Source organism: Prenolepis imparis, unplaced genomic scaffold (genome assembly GCF_030444845.1).
Source record: "Prenolepis imparis isolate NDT839.2.m4 unplaced genomic scaffold, iyPreImpa1.0 SCAF_9, whole genome shotgun sequence".
Taxonomy (NCBI): Eukaryota; Metazoa; Arthropoda; class Insecta; order Hymenoptera; family Formicidae; genus Prenolepis; species Prenolepis imparis.
Window position 1 is genome coordinate 12,278,091 of NW_028141167.1, and position 26,638 is coordinate 12,304,728.

The 26,638-nt window shown below is 33.1% G+C and overlaps 2 protein-coding genes across 9 annotated transcripts; both read right to left on the reverse strand.

Annotated features, from left to right (window-relative positions):
- Positions 1-1,578: 1,578 nt before the first annotated feature.
- Sigmar (Tumor necrosis factor alpha-induced protein 8-like protein sigmar) lies at positions 1,579-25,514 on the reverse strand. Of its 7 annotated transcripts, none has more exons than XM_083047192.1 (5): positions 23,712-23,931; positions 5,788-5,866; positions 5,554-5,681; positions 4,450-4,733; positions 1,579-3,635 (listed from the first exon to the last, which is right to left on the reverse strand). In XM_083047192.1, the coding sequence occupies exons 3-5, from the start codon at positions 5,561-5,563 to the stop codon at positions 3,282-3,284; spliced, it is 648 nt and encodes a 215-aa protein (XP_082903318.1). In that variant the 5' UTR covers positions 5,564-5,681; positions 5,788-5,866; positions 23,712-23,931; the 3' UTR covers positions 1,579-3,281. The 7 variants fall into 7 exon arrangements, with proteins under 7 accessions (XP_082903318.1, XP_082903312.1, XP_082903317.1 ...); XM_083047186.1 differs by lacking the exons at positions 5,554-5,681; positions 23,712-23,931 and adding exons at positions 14,387-14,471; positions 14,807-15,143; XM_083047191.1 differs by lacking the exons at positions 5,554-5,681; positions 23,712-23,931 and adding an exon at positions 14,387-14,800 and having other exon boundaries at positions 1,579-3,258; positions 3,408-3,635.
- Betaggt-i (geranylgeranyl transferase type-1 subunit beta) lies at positions 24,749-26,624 on the reverse strand. Of its 2 annotated transcripts, none has more exons than XM_083047183.1 (4): positions 26,484-26,624; positions 25,851-26,411; positions 25,377-25,746; positions 24,749-25,222 (listed from the first exon to the last, which is right to left on the reverse strand). In XM_083047183.1, the coding sequence occupies exons 2-4, from the start codon at positions 26,382-26,384 to the stop codon at positions 25,101-25,103; spliced, it is 1,026 nt and encodes a 341-aa protein (XP_082903309.1). In that variant the 5' UTR covers positions 26,385-26,411; positions 26,484-26,624; the 3' UTR covers positions 24,749-25,100. The 2 variants fall into 2 exon arrangements, with proteins under 2 accessions (XP_082903309.1, XP_082903310.1); XM_083047184.1 differs by having other exon boundaries at positions 25,168-25,306.
- Between the last annotated feature and the right edge of the window lie 14 nt (positions 26,625-26,638).

A 26,638-nucleotide genomic window follows, 5' to 3' on the forward strand; every position in this document is an offset into this window, starting at 1 on the left:
AGTATTATCGATTACGAAGCGCATGCATTTCATTTAACAACAAAAAAGACGTCGGTATAATCTATGATTGTATAAATGCCGCGTTTGTGTGCAATCGAAAGAATGAGAAGGAGAGAAAGAAATAGAGCATTTGTCTCTACTAATAATACGCATATGTACCATATATATCCCCATCTCGTCTCATCCAAGTATCTTTATAATGGTAACGTTAGTCGATAGAATTCGACGATTTTGCGTCGAACAAGCTCAAATTCGATTCAGGAAATAAGGCTCCTTCAGCGATGTATATGCTGCATATAATACGGTGTTACTTAAACGCGAAATAAGATTCACCCATTCAATAGTCAAATGACGACACGTCGCGAAACTGCACCGTAATTTGTAATGCGTTTCGACGCATTCCCTAACGTAACGTGGTATGTTTGCGAAGCGAGGAGATGAGGAGACGATATACCGTCGTTAAACCGTCATACATTAACATAACGAACGTATATATATATATGTTAACAATTTATATATTCTCGATCCGCGCATACTTGTAAGATTATGAGTTGTTAACATATAATAATTACGGAGTCTCGCGATATTACGTAAGATAAATAAATGTGTGCATTGTATCCGATAGCTCTGTAGTCTCTCACAGATACACGCTCATCTCTCTATGTAAACGATCCGATAAACATTAACATACATGTAGCATTGGGGGACATGAAGCCGTACCGGGACATTTATTTCGTCAAGAAGAGAGATAAAGAGAGGGATTATCCGTCACTATAATATATAACCGCGAAGAATACTAGCGTATTACACTCCACTGTGTGTGCGTTCATGATACAGCATATATGTATATATACATATACTGAGAAATATTTAAATACAATATTTTGACGGGAATTAAAATATTGTATGTAAAAATTCAACAAGTATATCTCATATTTCTCTGACAATGAGACGCGCAGGTATTCAACATTCGATATTTTCAACCGAAACGTTCACAGCATCTGATAGCCTATTTTTATAAACAAGCAATAGTTAACGGATAGCTTTTCCGGAGACCTTCCTTAGCATCGTTTCATATCCAGAGATTGTTTGGAAATACATATATAAAAATACAATCTGTCCTCAAACTGCTGCCACTCTCTCGATTATTATATATCTCGATTCATAAGAAATATAATAGACAAATGATAAATTGATGTTACGGTTTTATACTTAAAAAAACATGAGAACACATATTTATACGGTGTATATACGGTGCGTCGGTGACGCATTTTCCGAATCTTTTAGTTGCGTCATTTTAATATAATAGCTCTATCATCATAATATAATATAAACATGTGTGGCAGGGTTTGTGAATTTCGATAATTTACCACGACAGGAGGATATCTTTGCACGCGCGTTAAAACTGATGGCGAAAATGGCGGATGAACTATATCATTGTAACTTTATATATTTGTGCGACTTCGTATATCTATGTAAATAAATATACCAAGCTCTTGAGACTGACACACGTCTCGCGTTTGTCCTCATTCTCTTTTCTCCGAGATCATGCATAGCGCAATAAATACACGACTGACATGTTTGTTAATAATGTATTAATGGCATAGTATCCATACAACTTTTTAATATTGACAATCATCACAAATAACGTGTAAAGTGGGTGTATATCGCGTACAAAAGGCGCAAAAAGGTCGGTAAAATCCTCTATATTTTTTTTTCTTTACGATATATTCTACGCTAATAATTATTAGGATCGCGAGTCAAATCGGATATGTGGGAATTGTTTCTTTAGTCGAGCGTTTTGTAACGAATACGCACGTACAAAGCATTTAATAGCGCTCGTTTTTACATACTTTAGCGTTCTACTATATCGGGAACGAAGAGAAATATAATATTTTGAAAAAAATGAAAAAGGGAATAAAAATTGAAAGACCTACATATGCGGCGCGCGATATAATCTAACTTATAAAATATCCAAAAGAGCTTACGCGGCTATTAGCACATCTTTTAACATTATATAAAACTATAATTCTTTTAAAAATATATATTAAATCAATTAAATATATATAATAACGCCATTTTTTTTAAGAGTGTCGATTTCATTCCAACAGTAAAGTTCTTTAAACGTGAAATCGTAGGAATGAGAGATTACGTAAAGGATGTGTGTCGCGTGTCCATCTCGTTGATTTCCAACTTGAGAAAGGTAATCCCTTGTTCACACGCAATCCATTACTACACGCGACAGTACTATCGTTGATACAGGATTTAAAATAGAAGAGAGGGAGAGATGTGCTTTACACGTGCACATCGATGCTTGATCGAGCGGTTGATCAATCAATGACTGTAAAATTCGCGAAAAAGCATCGCTTAACCATTAAGATCCATCATGTTACAACATAGTCGTGATACGCGGTGAATGCAAGCCGCTTTCTGTAGCAGGATTTTTAATTTTGCAACAGAGAATAGCTTTAACAAAATCGCAAACTGGAGTCTACTTTGAGTTCAATTGTAGCGAATTTTTCGTCGCGTCACTATTTCTCCAATGATCGTATTAATAAATCTAAAACAAAGGTAACTTCACACGTAATAATTAATAACTGAGATAGAAGATAAGGATATTATAATATTTTGCATTCTAAGACATTTTGATTAGGCTAGACAAAGAAATTGTATGATCTTTTCGCCTGTATAATTAACAAATTGAAGATAAATAGAAGTATTGTCGAGTGTTGAATCGCGTTAGCATTCAATTTTAGAGAAAAATGTGCGACAATATATCATCTTCTATTTCACCTTACTCACTAAGCTAATTATATCTCTTTTTTGGTATGGATTGCCGAATTATCATACTTAACGCAGGTGTGACTGTATTCTTAAAATATAAGCGGAGTATTAGACAATTATTGCATAAATCAGTGAGCGGCTGGTCCGCGCTGAGTAGCTCGAGCCGGCTACTAAGTAGTGAGAATGACGTGTCGCGAGCAAGAAACACATTTTATGTAATCTACCGCTACGAGAAACTATGCTGTCGTTACACACTGAAAGTATACAACAATTGTTGTCCGTTTGTTGTGAAACAACGTGCGACCAAGCGTGCGTGTATCAACGTATCCGCTTCTCCTTCATTCTTCATTCTCTTCATCGATGAATTCATCATCAATCACAATCCTGTGATATTGTTGTTGCCGAAGGAGATGATCAGCTTCCTGATGATCGAACCACGTTATTATCGGTTGGTCGTCCATTTGGTTCAAAATCCTGCAAACATCGACCTTGAAGAATCAAAGCCGCCTGGCGTCCAACGCCTTGTTGAGATCACTGACTAGCATGCCGAGGACGGGTCTGTGCTCCGAGTCGTATCGGAATACCGAGTCCAAGAATTTCGGGTACACCAGGAAGTCGAATACCTGGTCGCAACGTTGCAACGACTTGTCCGTGAGATGCGGCTTTATCAGTTCTAGCACCAACGATCGGCAACGTTCCAACGAGCCTATCAGGTACTCTTGGTCGTAACTGTAGTCAACCTCGTAGAACGACACCACCGTCATCGCCACCGTTCCCAGGACTTCCCGAAGCTCGTCAAGCTTCGCGGCGTCATTCGGACGGAACTGATGACTGCGTTGCACGAGTCCGATCTATATACCATGTTTTATTAAATTAATTTACATAACTTATCGAATTTATTTAGACAGCTTTAATTTCAGCTTGATACAAATTTATACCGTACAAATAAATACAAAATTAATTGTGTAATTAATTTACATCGAAATTAGAATTGCAAAATACACAGGACGGTCATTATACATATAGTATACATACATTTAATGACATTAATATTATTTTGCAACAAAGTGTTGCAATCAATAATAATCCAATTTAAAATTTTTTCAAATTCATCATTTTAACATCCAAATTAAAGTTTGATATTTTATTAAAATTTAGCATTTTATCACAGATAAGTTATTAGTGCAGCCAATATTGATTAATGATAATGAGAATATTGTAGAAATTAAATTATAATTCAAATTATATTTATACGAAATATAGCTAAAAATTGATTCTTATGAAGTACTTAATTATGAAGATAATTCGATCTCGAATTAAGTCGTAATTTCAAAGAAAATTAAGAGATAAAATTTTAGATGATATATAATTTCTTCATTAAACTAAATGAATCTATTATTATCTCATATATGCATGAATGATGCGGATATTAATTTTTAATTATTATAGGTCCTATACAGTTTTATTGAATATTCTCTAAATTATTTTAAATTCAAGTTGTTCCCAACACTTTTCAGTGTTTTAATTAAAAAAATATTTAACTTCAAAGATTATACAGTATAAATAAAAAAAAGAGCCTCTCGTGAAGTTTTACTTTAGCTCTTCAAACTCGCGGAATATATCATGAGAAATTAAAGCTCGCGGAATCTGAAGTGCTTTTGGTACCTTAATGGATAATTTGACGATGTTCTTGAGGACCTTCTCGGGTTCCTTCTTGTCCAAGTGCAGGTTGCTCTTGGCGACGCTCTCCATTAGCTTGTAAAGATTATCCAGCAACGACGTCGTGGCGTCGTCGATAAAGAGCGACCGGCCGGCACCGGTGGACACTATGCGGCCCAGAAGTTTCTTCTGGGCGCGCAGTCCTAAATCGCGAGTGCGACTTCCGGTTCCGCCACCGGTTGTATACGATCCGCCACCGCCATTTCCGATTGTATTCGCCGACTGCATCACTGCAATATTTTCGCACAGTAAACGACTGTCGCACGTACATACATTGTGTGCATTGACCCGCATTCTCCCTTTTGTTTAGCACTAAACGCGACCGTGAGATCCCGAGTTTTATTCGTTCGAGACCTTCTTCTCTCTCGCGTCCGATAAAAGCTTTCAATATAATGTATAAATCTGATTTTTTTTCTCTGTATACAGTCATATACTACATTTACTTTTTAGTTTTTCGTATTTAACGCTAGAAAACTAATATTTCCTTGAAAATTTAATTTTCATTGATCTGCAATATAAATTTTATATATTGGATATTTTAAAAAATTATAAAAATTGTATGTTTACATGTAATATCTGCAATATAAATTTTATATATTGGACATTATATAAAAAATTATAAAAATTGTATGTTTACATGTAATATCTGCAATATAAATTTTATATAGGTATTGGACATTTTAAAAATTATATAAAAAATTATAAAAATTGTATATTTACATGTAACATATAATCGCACGTTTTAACATAACTGTAACACGCCTCAATCACCGCTAAATGCGCGGTGAAGAAGCGGGTCACTTCCTTCCCCTTCGAACCTGTAGTTTAATAATTCATTCCGAGCGACGGAAGAACAAAAGAATTGTACGGTCGAATGTGGCACACAAAAGTAGAAAGTTTGAAAAAACTTATATTCTTAGGAAGAGACGAAACGTTATAATTTCAACGTCTTGAGAACGGTGCGAAAGCGTCTTATCTCGAGCATCAGCTACTACAACAATGTTCTCGATTGTGTACACGTGCATGTTTTTTTTCGTACGATGAACTCACCGTCAAACATCGGTAGACCACCGTTTCCTCTGGATCGTGATAGTGGGATGGAAAATTAAATAAAGAAGCGGCGAGAGGGCTGTGTGTGTGTCTGTGAATAATGGTCCGGCAAACTCAGGCAAACGTAACTAAAATAACCAAGGATTAAAATGACAAATCGTTGACGTTACACAAATCTTGCGGACTCGAGATGAAGATGTGCGAGACACGACAAAACCATGTATCCTCTAGTACCTTGATTGCAGTCGGTGACGGTCACTAAATGATAGAGCAACCAGCTCTGCAATTCCATCACGGCGGTGCCCCACGCCACCTAAAAAGAAATTAAACAGAAATTTATGAGAGATTTATTATCTGCAAATGCATATAAAATATCTAATAAATGCATATAAAATTTGTTATGATATAAAAATTCAACGCAAAAATATTGTATTAAATTTTCACAAAGTTATGGAAGATTTTTATTAAAGTTTTCACTGTGAAATATGTTTCGAAAAAATTAAATGAATAATATAAAATATTTATATATAAAATTTAATAAATATTAAAGTATTATTAAATGAATAATGGATTATTTACAAAAGTATATGATAAAATATATGATATATAATCAAATACACGATATAAATTAATCTTCATCATTTGACCTCTTTTTAGAAAAAACATTATAGATGAAGGGACAGAGAAAAAAAAATTTCGATATAACACATTCGATATATTTTATATAGACTGCCCCTTTCGCGAAACAAAATATAATACGAAAATTTTCGAAAAAAAGTAAGTAATAAAAGTCTTTTATAAACTAAAAAATCTCAGAAAATGTTCTACGACTTACACAGGCCTTAATTTTTTAATTCAAAGTTTAAACGTTTTTTAGCAAATATTCGTTTTAATATTTTTTGACAGTTATCAGCTGATTTCTGTCAAAAATAATTATTCGATTTTAAAGTATTATATAACATATATTTACAATATTATTTTAATTTTTATAACATATATTTATTTTAAAATTCAATTAGTAAATTAATATTTTAATAAGCTGATTTTTTTAAAAATATTATTTGAGTTTAAATAAATTTTATATTATCTTATTAAAGATATTCTTTTCAATATAGAATTGAAAAATGGGACGCGCGTAGCGCGCTTTCGTGTTGTTCTAGTTTTCGAAAAACAGTAAGTAATAAAAGCCTTTTATAAACTAAAAAAATTATATTTCTAATTGAATATATTATAATTAAAAATATTATTAAATACATTATAATTGAAATAGTATGATTTAATATCATATATGTATATGTAAACATATATAACAGTATAGTCACATAAAAATATGATTAAAATAGTATGATTTAACATCATATTATGTATTTATGCGATCACTTTGTATTAATTATTTTAAATTTTTCTAAAATATTTAATCTTTATGTCGTTTAGAAGATTTCGGCGCTTTTGCAGCGTAAATATAGTGCTGGAGTGCGTTAATGTTTACATGCCCTCACCGTGGTGTCATTTGTGCAGCGAGGCTCGAGCGAACAGGAAGCTCGAGGTATTCCGTGTATAACGTCGCATTAACTATCGAGACACGATCACGACAAGCACTAGGAGACGTGATTATTCCGAATAATTGAAGATTGTTAATCCATGCGAATAATTAACTCCCACGATTAATTCGTAAACGCACCGAGACGACGACTATCAAAGTAAATATTTCGCGCGATTTATATATTTCAAGTAGAATCGTAAGCCGTATCTTATATATTTCTTTAAATAGACTTAAAGTTAAATATTAATCGCTACACGCTTTGACTTTTTCGTCGAGTTAGACCTATCGATTTATCAATTATTTTCGGAGAAAGTAATACATGTGAGTTGTAGAATCGAGTGATTCGCACGCCGTGATACATCAATCGTAATTTATGACATTTATGAATAATTAATTTGAAATTCAAGGAATAGAATATTCCGTATAATCTTAGTTTGCGTTAAATATTTCATGATTTCAATTAATCAATTATCACCCGATATTTGATGTTTGATATTTCCTTGCGACATGTATAACGCACTATTGTTTATAAACGGAATATGAAATAAAGTTGCAAAATAAAATATTAAAGTGCGCGTCGTCTGCGATTAACATTATATAGTATTAATAAAGTATTATGTCGCGCGACGGTAATTAATCGTATTTTCGCGAATGTTGTGTAAATAAGTGTCATAAAGGAGCATTAAAGGACAAATAAGAACGAAGAGGACACGGGGAAAAAAAGAGCCCCGAGGGAGACATCAGACGACGGCGGAACAACCACGAGGTGAGCAATTTATAATTGTATTAATTTATTATTTATAAAATTAATTATTATTAATAAAATTAATTATTATTAAATCAATTACTTCGCGATTCATTTTATATTATTGTGTAATAATAATGCGTATAGAAATATTTCAAGTCTTTTATTGTGAAAAATATATATATATTTAAAAATTTAATAAAATATTTTTTATATTAATTATTTTGATCATTACTTTATATAATTTGGATGTATTCATATTTTTTACAAATTAATTCCGCCGTTGCACATCGTACTTGTGCGACATTATTTCTTATCTTAATCAAGATAATGGATTTGCAAATATTATAACACAAATATTATGTAAAAAAATAAACTTGCAATGCATCAGGTTATATAATACTCTGCATGATTTATTCTTATAAATCCCTTGAAAAATGTATACGTATTTAAAATATTGAGAATTGTCGCTTAAAAATTTCCTTCAACTAAATTTTTTCACAGAAATGTTTTATAGAGATAAATAACGAGACGATGATAATGCAAATGAGAAATCTTTGCTAATTTCCCATCCGTGCAATTTCATACGGTTCATTATCATAAAACAAAGCAACCATTACATTATTCAAAATGTACACACACCCACACACAAACATACATCCAACGAATTGCTATCCGATTCTTCCTCCCAAAACCAGTCGAGATAAAATTAATTATGCTTCGTTGCTAATAACAAGTTCAAAGATTACAACCATCAATGAGATATGAATCAATTCATATTAATTCGAATTTACTCATAATAAGAAGGACATGACGCGATTAAAAAAAAATAAACTCCGTATAAAAAGAATCATAAATGCTGAAATGAAAAATTTTATGAATTTTACATTTATTTGTTCGGACAGATTACAGAAAAATATCGTTTGCATTTACGTAGTCTCGTAAATATTCTCATAAATGCCACGGTCTTTTGCACAGTGTTACCTTGACATCAAAAGAGACTTTCAAAAAGCTTTGAGGATACCTTTTTTTTTTTTCTTTTACGAGAAATCTTTAAATATGACATCGCTCTAAATATAATATAAATCTGCCTGTAAATATACGTAGGAATATTTTGAGATTATTGACATTTCGCGTCTTTACAGACGTAACTCAAATATTTTTCACAAACTCTCGGATTTGCGCGACCAGGCCTGACGTGTATATATAATCGAGAGGCTCTCTCCCTTATTCGTACAATTCGTCTTAACGAGTGCGAACGATCCTAATGCTGAAAATGAAATGTAATGCGAGTCGACGACATCCTTGTATAGAGCACGCTTGTATATATACGCGTGTTACATATATATACACACACGCATTCACGGGGGCACAATATATAAGGCCTCTACCTTTGGCAGTTGAATCGATTTGCAAGGAGCGTCAAGGCGAGCCAGAGACTCTCATTCATTTTTGAACGACCGAACAAACGGTCGATTAATCGATTAAAACTCGAGCGATTCACGTGGAATCGACCTTCCGAAAATTTAGATCGCGTTGTAGCAATAATGCACAGTAAACGAGATTTTTCGTTCAATATTACAGAGAGATCTCTTTTAGGTGGTACTAAGAAAAAATCAAAAAGCTTAAAAAAAAATACAAATAGTATATAGTGAGACGAGTTCGAGTAAAAGAGCGAGCCAAGGGATGAATATGAATTTTATCTTAAAAAATATTCACTGCAATATTCAATTTTTTACACGCTTTATATCTGTGTGGACTCTGCGACCGAAATATTATTTTTTTTTTAATAATATTTTGCGGTAATCCCCCCGGATATATATCTTCCTGTTTGCTATGGAAATGCTGTTTCAATCTCAAATGTAAAATAAAACCTTCAATTTTTTTCTTTCTTTTTTTAAATCTTTTTTTCTCATCAGAAATTCGATTAAGCTTGTCTATTGGGTACTCTTACTAGAAACCGCGCAACATTATCAAACAGATTCTTATTCAATTTTCTCTTCTATTTTTAACAAGGATCGAAATAAAATAATATAAATAATAATGTGTAAATAAGATATAAGATTAAAATAATACCATATATGTATAAATCAAACACTCTCTCACAGAATTTAAAAAAAAAAAAAGGAAAAGAGTTCAATTTCGTTTTTATTTCCATAATCGAAATTCTTGATTAATATCGTCAGTTTATTTCCACTTTTGCGAATTACGATTTCTCTCGGATTTTACCATTTTATGGAGTGGAGACGCAGAAATGATGCGTGAGAGAACGCGTTATATGAATGATCGATCGCCGGACATTTTCGCGCTTTCTCTCTCTTGTTCTCATCTCTCAATCCATCAACGATTCGTCGAAACTTTCTGGCACCTGTGCATATGTGCTCATTCAAACGGCACCTCGAGCTAGCCGATCATTCGTTGAATTGCGCAATTCTTCGGGAAAAATATGAGACGAATAATCGACGCGACGTGTAAAAATTCCGCGAAATTCCGCGCACGCTGCGAATTGTCAATTGTGTATACGACGAAATGAAGAAATGAATTTTTCCGCCGACGATTTTTGCACGAATTATCGCTAAATAAATCGTATAATAAATATATGCACGTATTGAATTATTAAATTCTATATATCTATTTTCTAGCAAAGAGGAAAGGAAAAAAATTGACATCGAAATTTAATTATATTATATAGAAATGTATCCGCATCATAAATATTTATGAGAGAACTTGGTTAAGAAATGTCGCTATTTTCTTTACCTCTTAATCACATCGAGCGAGAAAAAAAGACCGGCGCGTCCGGTTATTTCGCGATATGGAATAATAAACTGGGATAAATTGGAGTCCCTCTTTAGATGCGGCTATTTCTTTCCTGCATGCATCTTTCAAGACCGTCCATCAGGTGGCTTGTCTTCGGAATATTCGATCGCTAGCTATAAATAAGCACGTGTATCTCGCCTGATTGATTCAATTTACCTTCTCCCTACCACAGCCAACCTAATTCGATATGTACATGTTGTGAGCTTTCCCGGAAACACAACATTTCACGAGAATCCTAAGTCATTTCACGAAAACCGCTCGGATGCGACTCGAATCTTCGTGAAATATATTCGCGATATATTGTTGAAAATCGATTCTTCCTTCGAGCAAAAAAGCGCATATATTAAATCTTTTAATTATCAAAAAAATTGAGGAATAATAAAATTAATTAATTTTGTTCTCATTGTCTCCTCTTTTAAGCGATATCTTCAGCAGAAAGTTCTCTCATCGAACAACAGATATTTCATATAATTTCAGCTCTTTGATAATATAATAAATAATATTATAATAATAAAATCGTAAAAAAATCAACAAAAATAACACGTCCATGTACATATATACATATGAGATAGACATGCAAATTTATTTAAGCTCTCCGCAAATACTTTTTTATCGTTTGGATTAAATCTCTGAAAAAAAGGGATCAAAAGATACTGCCATATAGCACGCGAAAATGATTGCCGCGTCTATTTCCCGGCAATGGAAAACGCGCTGGTAGAAACAACGGATACATTTTCCCGTGTCGACAGTATCAAAATTGCGCTTATCGAAATTACGGTGGTTTCAGAGTGCCTGTGCAATATCGGCAAACTCTCTCCCTCTTTCCTCCCCCATCCCTCTATCTCTTTCTCTCACTCTCTCTCGGTGACTAACACGAAACAATGCTTCCGTAAACTACTAGTTGGTACGGGTAAACGTAATTATCGGTTCTCTATACATGCGCGCGCGAGGGCATCCTGAATTTCGGTGGTATGTGTAGCTCGATACAGTTTCTCTCTCTCTCTCTCACACATATACATACACACAATTTCTCTCTCTTTTCCTCTTTTCTCATGCAGTTTAACATTTACGTCAACGGGTTAAACGTTTACGTCGACGTCATTGCAACGATAAGCTATGCTCGTTAAAATAAGGATCTTCGTAGAGAGATACAGAAAGAAAGGGAGACTCGTTTGCAAATTATTTCATTTCTAAAATAATAAATCGGAGAAAGGCTCTTTGATATACAAATACAAATTCAGGCATGAAAAAAGGGCTGGCAAATGAGCCAGATACAGAGATATTAGGTACAATAGAGAATTATTTTTAAATTCCTCTATATTTATTTTGTAATATTTAATTTTATTATATAATAAAATTAAACAAATATTTATTTTATTATATAATAATTATTTGTAAATTCCTCGATATTTATTTTGTAATAAGTATATATGAGGAATTTAAAAATAATTCTGTTGCACACACCTATTGCAACGATAAGCTATGCTCGTTAAAAATAAGGATCTTCGTAGAGAGATACAGAAAGAAAGGGAGACTCGTTTGCAAATTATTTCATTTCTAAAATAATAAATCGGAGAAAGGCTCTTTGATATACAAATACAAATTCAGGCACGAAAAGGGCTGGCAAATGAGCCAGATACAGAGATATTAGGTACAATAGAGAATTATTTTTAAATTCCTCTATATTTATTTTGTAATATTTAATTTTATTATATAATAAAATTAAACAAATATTTATTTTATTATATAATAATTATTTGTAAATTCCTCGATATTTATTTTGTAATAAGTATATATGAGGAATTTAAAAATAATTCTGTTGCACACACCTATTGCAACGATAAGCTATGCTCGTTAAAAATAAGGATCTTCGTAGAGAGATACAGAAAGAAAGGGAGACTCGTTTGCAAATTATTTCATTTCTAAAATAATAAATCGGAGAAAGGCTCTTTGATATACAAATACAAATTCAGGCACGAAAAGGGCTGGCAAATGAGCCAGATACAGAGATATTAGGTACAATAGAGAATTATTTTTAAATTCCTCTATATTTATTTTGTAATATTTAATTTTATTATATAATAAAATTAAACAAATATTTATTTTATTATATAATAATTATTTGTAAATTCCTCGATATTTATTTTGTAATAAGTATATATGAGGAATTTAAAAATAATTCTGTTGCACACACCTATTGCAACGATAAGCTATGCTCGTTAAAAATAAGGATCTTCGTAGAGAGATACAGAAAGAAAGGGAGACTCGTTTGCAAATTATTTCATTTCTAAAATAATAAATCGGAGAAAGGCTCTTTGATATACAAATACAAATTCAGGCATGAAAAGGGCTGGCAAATGAGCCAGATACAGAGATATTAGGTACAATAGAGAATTATTTTTAAATTCCTCTATATTTATTTTGTAATATTCAATTTTATTATATAATAAAATTAAACAAATATTTATTTTATTATATAATAATTATTTTTAAATTCCTCGATACTTATTTTGTAATAAGTACACAGAGAGAATTTTCTCTTAAAATTTGCTCTGAAAATCATGGTAATCGTGGGACAATATGGTATAGAAAGAATTTTATGAGAATTTCTCTGATTAATATTTATCACAATAAAAAATAATATCTATCACAATAAAATATAAAATATGTTTGATTAATTTTACTATATAGTTAGTAAATTTTACTATATAGTTTAGTAAAATTAATCAAACAAATTTTATATTTTATTGTGATAGATATTATTTTTATTGTGATAAATATTAATCAGAGAAATTCTCATAAAATTCTTTCCACCATTCTTTCTATCAAAATTCTCTTTGTGTATATGAGGAATTTAAAAATAATTCTATTGCACACACCTAATATCTGTGCCTGGCTCTTGCCAGTCCTTTTCATGCCTGAATTTGTTTTTCATTTCTGTCACGATCACATATGTTGAACACCGATACAAATACAAATACGTAGAGATGCAACGCATGTGCATGCATTTTCTTAACGACACATCGTAAGAACATCGGCTTTACAGCTGTGAGTTTCCGCGGGCGGACCTGTGCGGGGCCCGTCATTTCTAAAATTAGTCGCCAACATTATCTACCTCCCATTATCGCGACGACACGTCGAAGGACGAAGCGTGTACGCGAGCGTGAGACCAACAATCAACATTTTCCGATATCCGTAAATTTAGCACGATCGTTTAACGGAAAACGCCGATGGGAAGAATGAAACGGATATATGTCGATAGCGAGGTCAATCAGAGTGACGGGGGATAAACGGCTACCATGAACGGTTTTCAATTAAGAAGCTAATCATCGTAAAGTTGCTTAAGATGAGAATTGCCTGTTTAATAGAAATTGCGAAAATATAATGCCGAAGAGTAATTATTTATATCCAAAGTATCGCGATATATGCCACATATTTTTATTCTAGTACCGCGCAAGTATTTTTATCATAAGCATAAAAAAACCTATGCTTAATAATACCCTTAAATAAAAAAAATTCTTACGAGAAACTTGTGATAAACTTATCGTAAAAAAATATACATATACCTATACAATTTATAATCAAGAGAATTTCTATCAAGTTGCTATATTTTTAATCCTCCAAAAGCCAAAGTAAAAGAGATCGTTACAATTTTACGTAAAATGCGCAAGAAACAAAAATACAAATAAAACAACGATTATCAATATAATTAATATAATTATACTTACAAGTTTCGAGAGAAATACAGAGGAACTTTTTCCTTGTGCAAACATATAATAAAATAATCCCTCTTCTTTCTTTCAATCACGATTACTGAAAAAAATCCAAGCAACAACCATCACTTTTTTTCGTTTGTTCGCGCGATACATGAATTTTATCACATTCCAAACATTTTTCCCAACAACCCCACAGATTCCGTCAAGAACACAACAACGATACCAATTATTCAACGTCGTGGTGGATTAATTGGCGAAACTTTATTCGGTGCGGAACGAAAGAAATATAAACGCGTCTCCGTGTTTTGTTTTTGTTTCTTCCCTTCTTCGCGCGCTCGAAACTTTTCCACGGGAAAGATCGATCGACGAGGACGAGAACGACGTCGTGGACCGGCTAACTGCATTCGTAATGTTTCACAGCGCAATACTAACCGAACCCTCTGGTTTGCTCGCTCGTTTTCTTTTCGCGCCCCAAGACGCAGCTGTCGCGAGCCACCACTGACAGCTGGTGCGAGCCGGCCGGCAGCATGTCGTTTCTACCCCTCCTCGTTAAACTGAGCATCCTCGCGCTCGGGATAACCACCACCTGCCCTCGGACTAATGTATAGGCACTCATCGCACGCATCGCGAGCACGTGGTCGTTGGCAAGACTTTTCTATATGGAGGAGTCTCTAAGAGACAGGCTTAAAAGAACGGATTATGCGTCCGCAAGAACACAAAAGCTCGCACGCGGTTGAAATTGTTAAAGACGACTTCGCGAGATTGCGTGTCATATATGACGTGTTGTATATTCGCATCTCGTGATGATCCGTCCGGAAATAAATGCGGTTATTTTTATACTGTCGCGGAAGTAGCTCTAATTTATTAAAAAATCATTTTTAGATCATCTTGATATACGTATAGGCTTTGATTATGTGTATGTGTATCAAGATGACAGAGAAATTATTTTGTAATATATATTATTATTATAGTATAAATATATATGACTTTTCATTTCAATGAAGAATACACTGAGAATTTTCACTTAGAATTTACCCTAAAAATCATGATAATTGTGGGACAATATGGAAAGAATTTTATGAAAATTTGTCTGATTAAGGACAATAGAGAAAATATTAGGAATAAATATTAAATATTAGGAATAAAAATTATTTTTAAATAATAAAATCGAAAAGACTCTGATATAAAAATACAAATTCTGATATAAAGAACTAATAAGGGCTAATAAGCTAATAAGAGCCCTTTATACTTGAATTTGTATTTATATATCAGAGTTTTTTTCTATTTTATTATTTTAAAATAATTCTTATTCTTAATATTTAATATTTATTCCTAATATTTTTTCCTCGATTTTTTCTATTGTGCGCAGAGCCTTATATTTCTTTGATTAATATTTATCACAATAAAAATAATAATATCTATTACAATAAAATATAAAACACGTTTGATTAATTTTACTAAACTGCATAGTAAAATTAATCAAACATTTTATATTTTATTGTAATAGATATTATTTCTTTTATTGTGATAAATATTAATCAAAGAAATTCTCATAAAATTCTTTCCATACCGCATTATCCCACGATTGCCATGATTTTCAGGGTAAATTCTAAGAAAAAATTCTCTCTGTGTAGAGAACTGACTTTACAAACAGTGGATATTGCATTATAATATTAATTCACGATTATTCTCAATTTCAACTCGAGAGAGAAAGAGAGATTGATTTTCTTTATACTTCTCGAACGAAACTAAACTGGCCCGAGAAAACTAAAACAGTTTCGATGTTTCGTAACACATATAGCTCTGCTTCTTTACCGTTGCACCCGTTAAGTGTATAGTTAATGTATATAGCTATTGTTGTTCAAGTGCATGCTTCGTTTCTTGGCGCAAGAATCTTCTCTTGAAAAAAGAGAGGGACTGTATACGCGCTATAAATATCATTTTATTCGCAAATATATACGCAAATATAATCTCGTGAGTCTCTACATGAGACATATAGGCACGTGCGAAAATACGAATCACAAGAGAGGAAGAAAACCTCGGCCAAAGACCGCGAAATACGACGTCGATCGATCGTTACGTCCCAAAAAGACAAACGCGACACGTTATTTCCTGCCGAAGCCTCTCTTTCGGCCATGCGAGAGAATTATAAACGGCCTCGCAGGAAATTATGCCCGCAATAAAGGACACTCGTGCGCGGCTAAAACGCGTGTGTGTATACGAATTTATTTAATACACTCTTTCGCATATTTCCAAGTATGTAAGAATAATCTATAGAGGAAAGATACGTAAAATGAGATAAGAGCCTCTGAAATTCTCAGTTGCTAAAGCGTATATAAATCCATCTTTCTCTTGCCAGAGAGATCTCTAATTAAGTTCTTTAATTAAATGCGAGATGTCTGGAAAAGAAAGGATGGGGAATATAGCGAGAACCCCTTTCTCAAGGAAGTTTCGAATTAATTTTATTTTAGCGAGGAATTTTATACGCCGATTCATTATATGTTAGAATGATTTTTTTCCTTTCAATTCTAATATGCGTTTATAAAAATATTTTCTCATTTCTAGAAGAGAGAAGTTATATGAGAGAGAAATCAGTTATATTATATGTTTAATAATTATCAACTTTTTTCAATAAGAAAATATTCTGAAAAATCACTCATTTTTCAATAATTTCAAGCCTTAATCTTAAACAAATTTTTTTTGTCAGACGACTTGTGCTTCTTGGATTAATTAAGAGCAAGCACTTTACGTTTGATGTATCGAAATGTAATTAAATACAAGTCCATAATTCTCGAACAGTTAAGGACGTTTAATATTAAAAAGCTCATTATAATTGGCTCTTTAGCTAAACTTTCATCAAATACAAATATTATATAAAGTATTGAACGGCGTTATTAGTACTTGTATATATGTGTGTCTTAAGAGATTACATATATATATTTCTACTAGCTTTCCTTCCCTCTCATATTCGTCAAGGCTAACGATGATACGAATTCCGCGCGTGCCTGAATAATAAAAAAACACACGTACACACATAAGAGAGAATGCAGATATATATATAATATTACTTTGCCGCACACGGCAAGGTTGCGATAATAGAAAAAATTAACATAGTGTTTGCATATCATCGCTCTTACGAGAATTACATCGATCGCAACGCGAACACGCATACCTATTTGTGTATATTTGCATATAAGCGTAGAAATATTCGGTGTAATATTGTGCTTTTTATTATCGTGTAAAATTTTCAAAACGCACAACTATCCCGAAATTTGAAACCAAACTGTAATGCTAGAAAAATATGAAGCAAGTTAAAACGTTCAAAAAGACAAGCAAAAAGTCTATAAAAGTTTAATTAAGTTAAGAATTTAAATGAATAAAGGATGAAATATTAAAATGAAATGAGTCGAAATATATAGTCGTACAAATCAAGTAATTATTCAAGTAATTCAAGTAATTATAGTTATTATAAAGTAAATATTCTGACGTTGACGAATTTTCGCTAATATTATTTCTGACAGAAATTAATTTATATGAAATATCTATTCGCAAATCGTTTTGTTTCTAAAAAGAAAAAAAAAAAAAAAACAAGAAATATATCTACACTCCTGTTCTGATCAATAATTAAATCGTTATGTTGTTTGCTATTTATCATTATTTCCTTGCATAATGCTCATATGCCAATAGCACGCATCCCTTGATAGACGCAATAAAAAGGGCACATTTAAACAATGTATAACGAAATCAATGTGTAGCGAGCAAATCATGACAATTCTCGAAACTATAATCACGTGATTGTACACAGAGAGAATTTTCTCTTAGAATTTACCCTGAAAATCATGGTATATGGAAAGAATTTTATGAGAATTTCTCTGATTAATATTTATCACAATAAAAATATCTATAAAATATAAAATATGTTTGATAAATTTTACTATGCAGTTTAATAAAATTAATCAAACATATTTTATATATTTTATTGTGACAAATATTAATCAGAGAAATTCTCATAAAATTCTTTCCATACCATATTGTCCCACGATTACCATGATTTTTAGGGTAAATTTTAAGAGAAAATCCTCTCAGTGTATTTATATAATTTTCGTTCGCGTTCATCAGTGATGTTATTACGTCCCTGTCCCTTCCAGCTGCGAAAAGGAGAGAAAACGCGATTTCCAAGTGCAAAAAAACAGCACGCGGAAGATATAAATTTCCTTGCCTCTCCCCCTAGAACTCTCAGGGATCTCCATCCGGTTCGTGTCGACTCGTCGCACGCGCGCTCTAAGAAATCCGACGTTTTAATGCGACCGTTTACTCGCTCGCAGGGAAACGCAACATACGCGACACGTAGCCGCGCAATTATGAAAAACCGGTGCATCGCGTTCCTCCATAATTGGACGCGAGCGCGGGCAATGCGCTAACAACAACCTCATTCATCGAGCGCGGTTACTCGTTATAGCTTCTTCTATTTACGGCGCGCGATTGCACGCACTCGAAAACTTGCTCTCGCACACTCTCCTTCCTTCCCTTCCTCTCCCGGGACGTGTATCTGGCTTCGCCAGACTACAAAGGGATGTTTCGAAATTTCATTTTAAGGCTCCTGGCTCCTTTCCGACCATGTCGAAATCGTGACGTCAGAGGCGAGAAAACACACGCTAAAATTTCTTAGATGCGCCATTTCGAAATAAAAAAATATTTCGATGAAACAGCACTTCAGATGGGTTTAGCACACTCTTAAAAAACCCCGAAAACTATCCTTTCCCCTTTATAATCAATCAACAGCTGTAAAATGTAATATTATGAAGCCCAGTCCGTCTGGTCTTTGCACATGCGCAGTCATTCCGCATGTGTCAAAGTCTGACATCTCGATCATTTTACAGATGTTGATTGATTATAAAGGGAAAAGGATAGTTTTCGGGGTTTTTTAAGAGTGTGCTAAAGCCATCTGGAGTGCTGTTTAATCGAAATATCTTTTCATTAAAAAATGGCATCTAAGAATTTTCAGCGTGTGCTTTCTCGCCTCTGACGTCACAATCCAATATGTGCGGTGAGCACCCAGGAGCCTTAAATTTCTCGAGCAACGCGAAAATGTCGAGGCCGTATTATTTTTCGAGTTTCTGGACGGGAAGAGAGAATTTTTTATTCGCGAATTTATATATTCTAAAATGCAATCGGATGACAAATAAGTCTTCTTTAGGATTTTAATTTAATTACCAAAATATTGGTAATATATATAATATCGACAACATTGAATATTAAATAAAGACAAAGATATAATGATATAGAAAAAAATGGTTCCTAAAAAAATTTTCTTTCTCACTTCTGCTTTCAGAATAAATTAATTGTTGTAATTTTTAGATATTATAGAATTCACGATAAATTAAATATATTATTAATTATTGTTTATTATATTTAGACCCTTTTTTGTCATGACGATTTCACACAATATACGTACAATCTTGAATATTCTTTCTTAAGTTTTCTAAAAATATTTCAACACTTTAATATCATTTCAATTTCAATATTTTCAAATATTAATTGGACCGATTCCGAAAAAACTCGTCAAAGATATAAGCTTATATATTATATTCATATTTTTTTCGATCACAAAAAGTTAAAAAAAAATTTCAAAGAGGATTATATTATATCTGTTTTTGTTTTGTTTCGCGCATTTTATAAAACATAGCTAAAACATTTCACGCATTCTATATTTTCAATATTTTGCCGATAACCTGTGCACATATCCGCACCGTTGAAATTCATACACTGTGGACGGATTTCACGCTGTAACGATCATTGATTTTGCCCGTGAGACTGATGGAGCTTTCAGGCGTTTATCTCTAAATAAAAATTATTCAAGTATATTGGTACATATCGATAGTTCTGAAAAAAATACCGAGTATCTCGATACCACGTTTTATTCGAAGAAAGATATTCAATGGTACTAATGCTTGATATTCGCTTGAATCTTAAAAAATAGAATTAATAAAGAAAAAATAGAATTTTAGAAAATAGAAAAAATAGAATTTTATAAAAATAAAATATATATCGTAAAAAACTAAAAATAGTTTTTTAAAAAAAAATCAAATTAATTAAATAAAAGTACAGAAAATCGCGATAGTTATTCACTACCTTTGGTTTCAACGTTTAAACGCGATTAAAACTAGGTTGCAATTCAGTTTAAAGTAATCGTGGGTTTACGATATTTGCATAATTCTACTGTAGTACTTCTGAATACAGGAGTAAAACAATCAAACCAAGTGACATAGCTGTAAAGATCGATTTCCTCGACCTCGGTAAGCGCTAACTATAGTGCTGACTATAGCGTTAACTCAACCTAATGTTCTTTCTTTTTTAATCAAGATTCTAATATAAAACTAAAGATACATACACGCGCATAAAGAGAGAGAGAAAGAGAGAGAGAGAGAGATGCATACAACAATTTAGTGGGCAGTTTGAGCAATATCGATTAACTGTAATTAAATTGTCAAATTTTCACCTCTTGCTTTTAGCTGTAAAAAAAAGACGGTAAACAATCAGCGTCAACGTAATTAACATTGGTTTCAAGTGTTAGTTCCAAATGAAAGACATTTTAGCCGTCGAAAGCATCGTATTTCTCTTTCTCTCTTTTTTTTCTAAGTAGTGCAACGTTAAATCGCGACGAACAAATGACGCAATTAAAACGACTTCTCGCCCCGTTGCGAAACGTATCTGTTTCTCTTCTGTAGAGTTACAGATTTCTGCAATTTAATCTCTTTGATCGCAGCTACGTTTTCGCGTTAATGACTCTGGCGAATTCACTTTAATCGGCGTCTACTTTTATAGGCAATCAGGAAAGTTCGCATAATGCATCTTTTAGAATTTAGAATATATGTATATATACTTATTGTGAAATGGATTTTCTCTTTGTAAGTCGATAGTCTCTCCAATCGGCTTTTAAATATAGATATCGCTAAATTATCGCGTGACGAATTTACACTCATTTATTCTGATATTGTGCTAATAATGATTCAGCCATCTGCTGATTTATAATTAAACAGCAATTAATTTTATGAATCAATCGATTCCTAAAGTTTTATGATATCAAGAATTTCATACATCGATTAAAATTTTTAATTGGAAAATAAATATTTATGTGGTATTCATATATTTGCTCATTTTCTCCAATAATTTATATAATCAGACTATTATTCGATAATGATTTAGATATCTGCTAATTGTATTCTATTATAGTTTCATAAACAAACATATTCCTTCTCTTATATAGATAATGGTGATTGCATAATCTTTATCACTATATACATTATCATTCCACTGATAATTTACAGTGATGATTCACGAAGCTATTAGCGAAACTCTACTCTCTCTATATATATATATACAGCTGCTTATTTTCGTATTATTATAAAATTTTTACGTATTCTTTTTTAACTTTTAAAGTTTACACAGAAAATAAAAATTATCGCGTGACATACATATATCAACTGACGATCTATTTAATGTGATAATGCACTCTCTTGTATTAAGGTCGAGTGAGATAATTAAAATCGTTAAATAAATGGAGCAACATAATAATCGCCCAACGGTAAATTTAATAATAATTATAAAAATGCAGAGAAAAAAGCAGAGGGAGAATTCTATTCTTAAAAGGCTTATTTTTATAAAACTTACAAGAGTTAGAGTCTGGCTGACAATAAAAATTTTATATGTTAATAATAATCGTACATGTCATAAATACTCTATGAAATAACTCAATAAAATTTAAAAAAGTTTATATACTCTTCAATATACATAATATGCTAAAATTAAATTTTACCTAACATTTTTTATCAACGTGTATTCCAGAATTAAAAATAAAAATCAACTATCTAAAAATAGATTACGGAGTCACTGACAGAAATGACATTACAGAAAAATCGCGGAAAAAATGAATACGCCTTTAACGTCTTCGATTACGTCAAGCTGTCGAAATGCCGGAGATCACGGCAGGTGTCGGAAATTGATGCGAGAAACTTTTGATATTCGATGTAAAAGGCAATATCAAAATGTACATTTTAGGAGAAATAGAAAAAGTTTAAATTTATAAGTCACAATGTTAACATTTTATCGTAATATTATTATTACTTTGTATATTTTTGTACACATTATGTAAATATTTAATTGCATATTATGTAATATGTAATTAAATATTTAAAGAATAATAAAATATAATTAAAAAATATTTGAAAAATAATAATATATATGTAGTATAAAATAATCGATATTTTTCACGTGACGATAGGAATTTTCCTAATCGCTTAGAAATATCTTTTTTAAAATTCGTTTCGAAAGTTTGACTTAAGTCATCTTCCTAAGCATCGCGGAGATAATCCGCGTAGATGAGATTCGACGCGGTGAGTGGAGAAACTTTAATCAAGACGATACTAAAGAGGTACTCGAGAGAGAGGGACATTCATTGATCTCAATAATAATAAAGCTTAACTTTTCTTTCCTTTATAAATTTTTGTTCACGGGGACAAAGTATCAAGAGCTAAAACTTCATTATATGATATTCAGAACCAAGATAATGTCAATTTATTTGTTATCGAAAATTCTCTGTTTCTGTGCTTTCCCTATCTAATCTTTTATCTCAATTTTCCATATAAATTACTTCTCTATCTTTTCTCAATTTCTCGTATGCCATATATTTATGAGTACATGTATTTATTATTATTACTATTTATTATTATTTATTATTATTACTATTTATTATTATTTATTATTATTACTATTTATTATTATTTATTACTATCGTTATATTATTATTTATTATTATTATTAGTTATTTTCGCCGGACATACAGCGTGATCAAGCCCGAGAAACTTCGGTTAACGAATTAACCCGGAAACACGCGACGCGGGACAAATGAGTCACTCTAATAAAATAATTTCTCGGTACTAAGAGAGCGGTCGATTCCTTCTACCTAAACCTCAAAATCGTATATATATATATATACATACATATAAAATGCATATTTTTATAAATTACTCTATACTACACATATACATACGCAGCGTTTCGTTTTATTTAAACTACGCACTTTGTGCGAACTTCGAAACGCATCAAATAAGCGCCACCAAAAATGTTCAACGAACGCGAACGAATTACGCGCGCGAGCAACTTTTAACTTCCGTAAATTGTTTATGTTAAAAGGGGCCACGCGCGGTTAATCAAGATGGAATAAATCGACGAACTAGAAAAAGAGAGAGAATCCTATCGCGCGATTTCGCACGCAACGACGCGCGACGATTTCACACACACACACATACTGCAGATTTGAATTTTCTCAAGTACTAACCTCTGCTAATGTTTTGGGCCGCGGAAGCGCGACCCGACTGCGAAAGGGACGAAATTTCTTCACGGACACTAAGTGCCGTGTCCTTGCGTTCCTCCGTCCTTCCAATCGGTCCGGATTATCCTCGAACCGTCTCTCCTAAGTGTCACTTTGTGTATCCCTCCTAGGAAGAAGAGATCGCGCGAAGTCGCGACACGGCGGGAAACGTGGCGAGAGTACTACGTCACAGGTGACGCTTCACCACCCAGATACGTCCGTTGCGTTGCACGGTCGAGCGACGTCTGCGAATTTGGCCGCGAGTCGCGAGTCGCGCGACCCGGTTGCCATGACACCGGCGGAGCGCACGCGCGATTGGTGGAGCGACTAGGGAGAACTAGGGAGATGCGATAAGCGCGCAACTTCGCACCGTACTCAAAAACAAACTCCGAGAACGACAAAGATGGAATAAAGCGACGCAAAATTATAATTAATAATTATAAATTACAAAATTAAAATTATAATTATAATTAATAATTATAATTAGAAAATAAAGATTTAAAAAAAAAAATAAATGAAAAAGTTTACTTTCTTCTACATTAACGATTATTAAAACCTTTCCAAAATGCAACCCGACTATTAGTTTCTGTCGTTTACCTTGTTATGTGCACTTTACATTTTGCATACTTGAAATGAATTAAATATGCAAAAGGTAGATAAGAGAACTAATGAAAAGCGTACAGATGCAAAAGCATATTTAAAAATTTATAAAATATATTCTTAATGTAAAAATTCTACTCCTTATATTGTAATTAAACTCCATTTCAATTAATAAGAATGATATACTTATTTTTATAGATGTTTGTTAGAACAAACTTTAGTTTTTGAATGTCGTGCTGATTTTACGTGAAGATTGTATTAATCGTTTCAATGTATAACGTAATTACAATTGACAGAGAGAATATCATATGTTTTCATCTCTAAACAATTATTAATAAAATTGTTAAAATAACAATTCAAATATCAAGATAAAAAAAACAGACGAATTCTTGCAAAAAGTAATCTATCTAAAAAATCATATGTTTATTGATACTCTTATTTTCTAGTAATGCTTCGAGTAAATATCTATACTTTAATGTACATACTTTACATATATATGTAACAAGCACGTTGCTCAACAAGCAGCCCAACAAACCATATAAAACAAAATATTACTATCGTGATTATTGTGTTAAGTACAATATTAATTGACGTTTTTCTCTCTTTTTTTTTTCTCTTTCTAAAATGAGGATTTTAGAGCAGAAATGTAATACAAACGAGAGCTATGATCAAATGCAAAGATGTCTGATCTGATATATTTAAATTCTGTGTGTTTGTGATATGAACACTAGTTACTCGAATTTTTATACACCGAAATCATTCGCCCCGCCACTTTTTATGGATCTGTTGTAGATGCTCGTAAGCTCGTTGGGAGATATTGAGCTCTGGATTTATCGAACACAGACCAGGCTGCCCCAAGAGACTTAAACCGGACAAACCTATTGAAGAAATATAATCATATTTCGTATTCGTGTTATTATTTAATAAAAGTCGGTTGCGAGATCACTTCTTGCAAAAAACGTCTGAAATTTATATCAGAAATTTATATCACGAAGCAAGAGATTTTGCAATATATAAATTATTTGGACTCACCTAGATACGTGTGTAAAGGGTCAGGCCGAGTGTTGTCATACTTTGCCAATCCTCCGATGAGCGTGTCCTGAGTATTGAGGATGAATGTTTTATTTTGTTCGGCGTCCGAGAAGTTGAGAAACTCTAAAAGCTCAAGCGTAGCGCCAACCCAGAAACTATAACACGTGTCAGACGGTTTCCCAGGTCTTCCATTAAATCCACCATCCTGTCTCATGAGGCACCAACGCTTCAGTCGAGTTAAACGATCCCACGTCAACACATCCAATATGTTAATATGTTCTCTCATCAGGAACAAACTTGCCACAGCGCAGAAGGTCGATCCTCCATGAGACTCAAGACCCGGTCCCTGTCCTATACCGCCATCGTATGACTGCAATTATCGTAACCATCTGTTACACGAAGATAAAAATAAAATGCTTACAGAATTCGCAAATAATAACTAATTAAATAACTACTGATGACAAATGTGCTTACAATGCTTCGCAATATGTAGTCAATAGCCCGCGGGATGTCGACGCCCGACCAGTCATCCAGAATTGCAGAAACGCAAGAGGCGCAATAGAGAAATCTCATGTCGCTCTCGCATCCCATCACCATGGCCATGAAAGATCCATCTGGATTTTGACATGCGCGAACTCCATCGATGATGGATTTTTTGTCCACTCGACTCAGATCATCGCCAAGGATCAGAAGGGTGACCAAGCTGGTGTAGGTCATCGCTAGATGACCACACTGATACTCTGGTACATCCTTTGGTATCGTTGTAGACGCTTGGAAGCCGGAACGAGGACCGGCTCCCTCGACCTGGAGACCATAGACCCAATCGATCGCTTCGGACTTGAATTGTTCCCCGATCTCGTCCAGCGAATTCAACAAATCTAATCCGGACAGTGCGAAGTACGCTATCATCGGTCTGGTAGAATCGAATTCCGCCAGACTGCTGGGCATGATTTGTAGTAACCTTTGGAGGAATTTCACATGTTTCTCCCGCGCCAGCTGTGGCGGCATGATTATTGTATGCTCTTCTATTCCCTGCTGATGAATGAAAATCAAAGTCAGTGTAAGTCGATATTAAAAGTCTCGGCACGCTTTAAAACAAATCTATACCTTGCTTTATCGTTGTTCGAATGGTGATAACAATTCATATGTACAATATTTATCTTGTTTCGCTCTTCCTCCTCACTCTTCCCACGTCGACTTGTCAAAGTTCCTCGTCATTGGTTCATCGAAAATTCTTATCGCATCTGTCAACGATACATTTC

Coding starts and splice junctions, on each gene's coding strand:
- Sigmar (XM_083047186.1), bottom strand. CDS start 14,431: ATGTTTGCACAAGGAAAAAGTTCCTCTGTATTTCTCTCGAAACTT. Junction 4,734..5,787: donor CGTCACCGACTGCAATCAAG/GTACTAGAGGAT, acceptor AAAATATTGCAG/TGATGCAGTCGGCGAATACA. Junction 3,636..4,449: donor TCGTCAAATTATCCATTAAG/GTACCAAAAGCA, acceptor CATGGTATATAG/ATCGGACTCGTGCAACGCAG.
- Betaggt-i (XM_083047183.1), bottom strand. CDS start 26,384: ATGCCGCCACAGCTGGCGCGGGAGAAACATGTGAAATTCCTCCAAAGG. Junction 25,747..25,850: donor ACTACATATTGCGAAGCATT/GTAAGCACATTT, acceptor CGATAATTGCAG/TCATACGATGGCGGTATAGG. Junction 25,223..25,376: donor CCCTTTACACACGTATCTAG/GTGAGTCCAAAT, acceptor TTTCTTCAATAG/GTTTGTCCGGTTTAAGTCTC.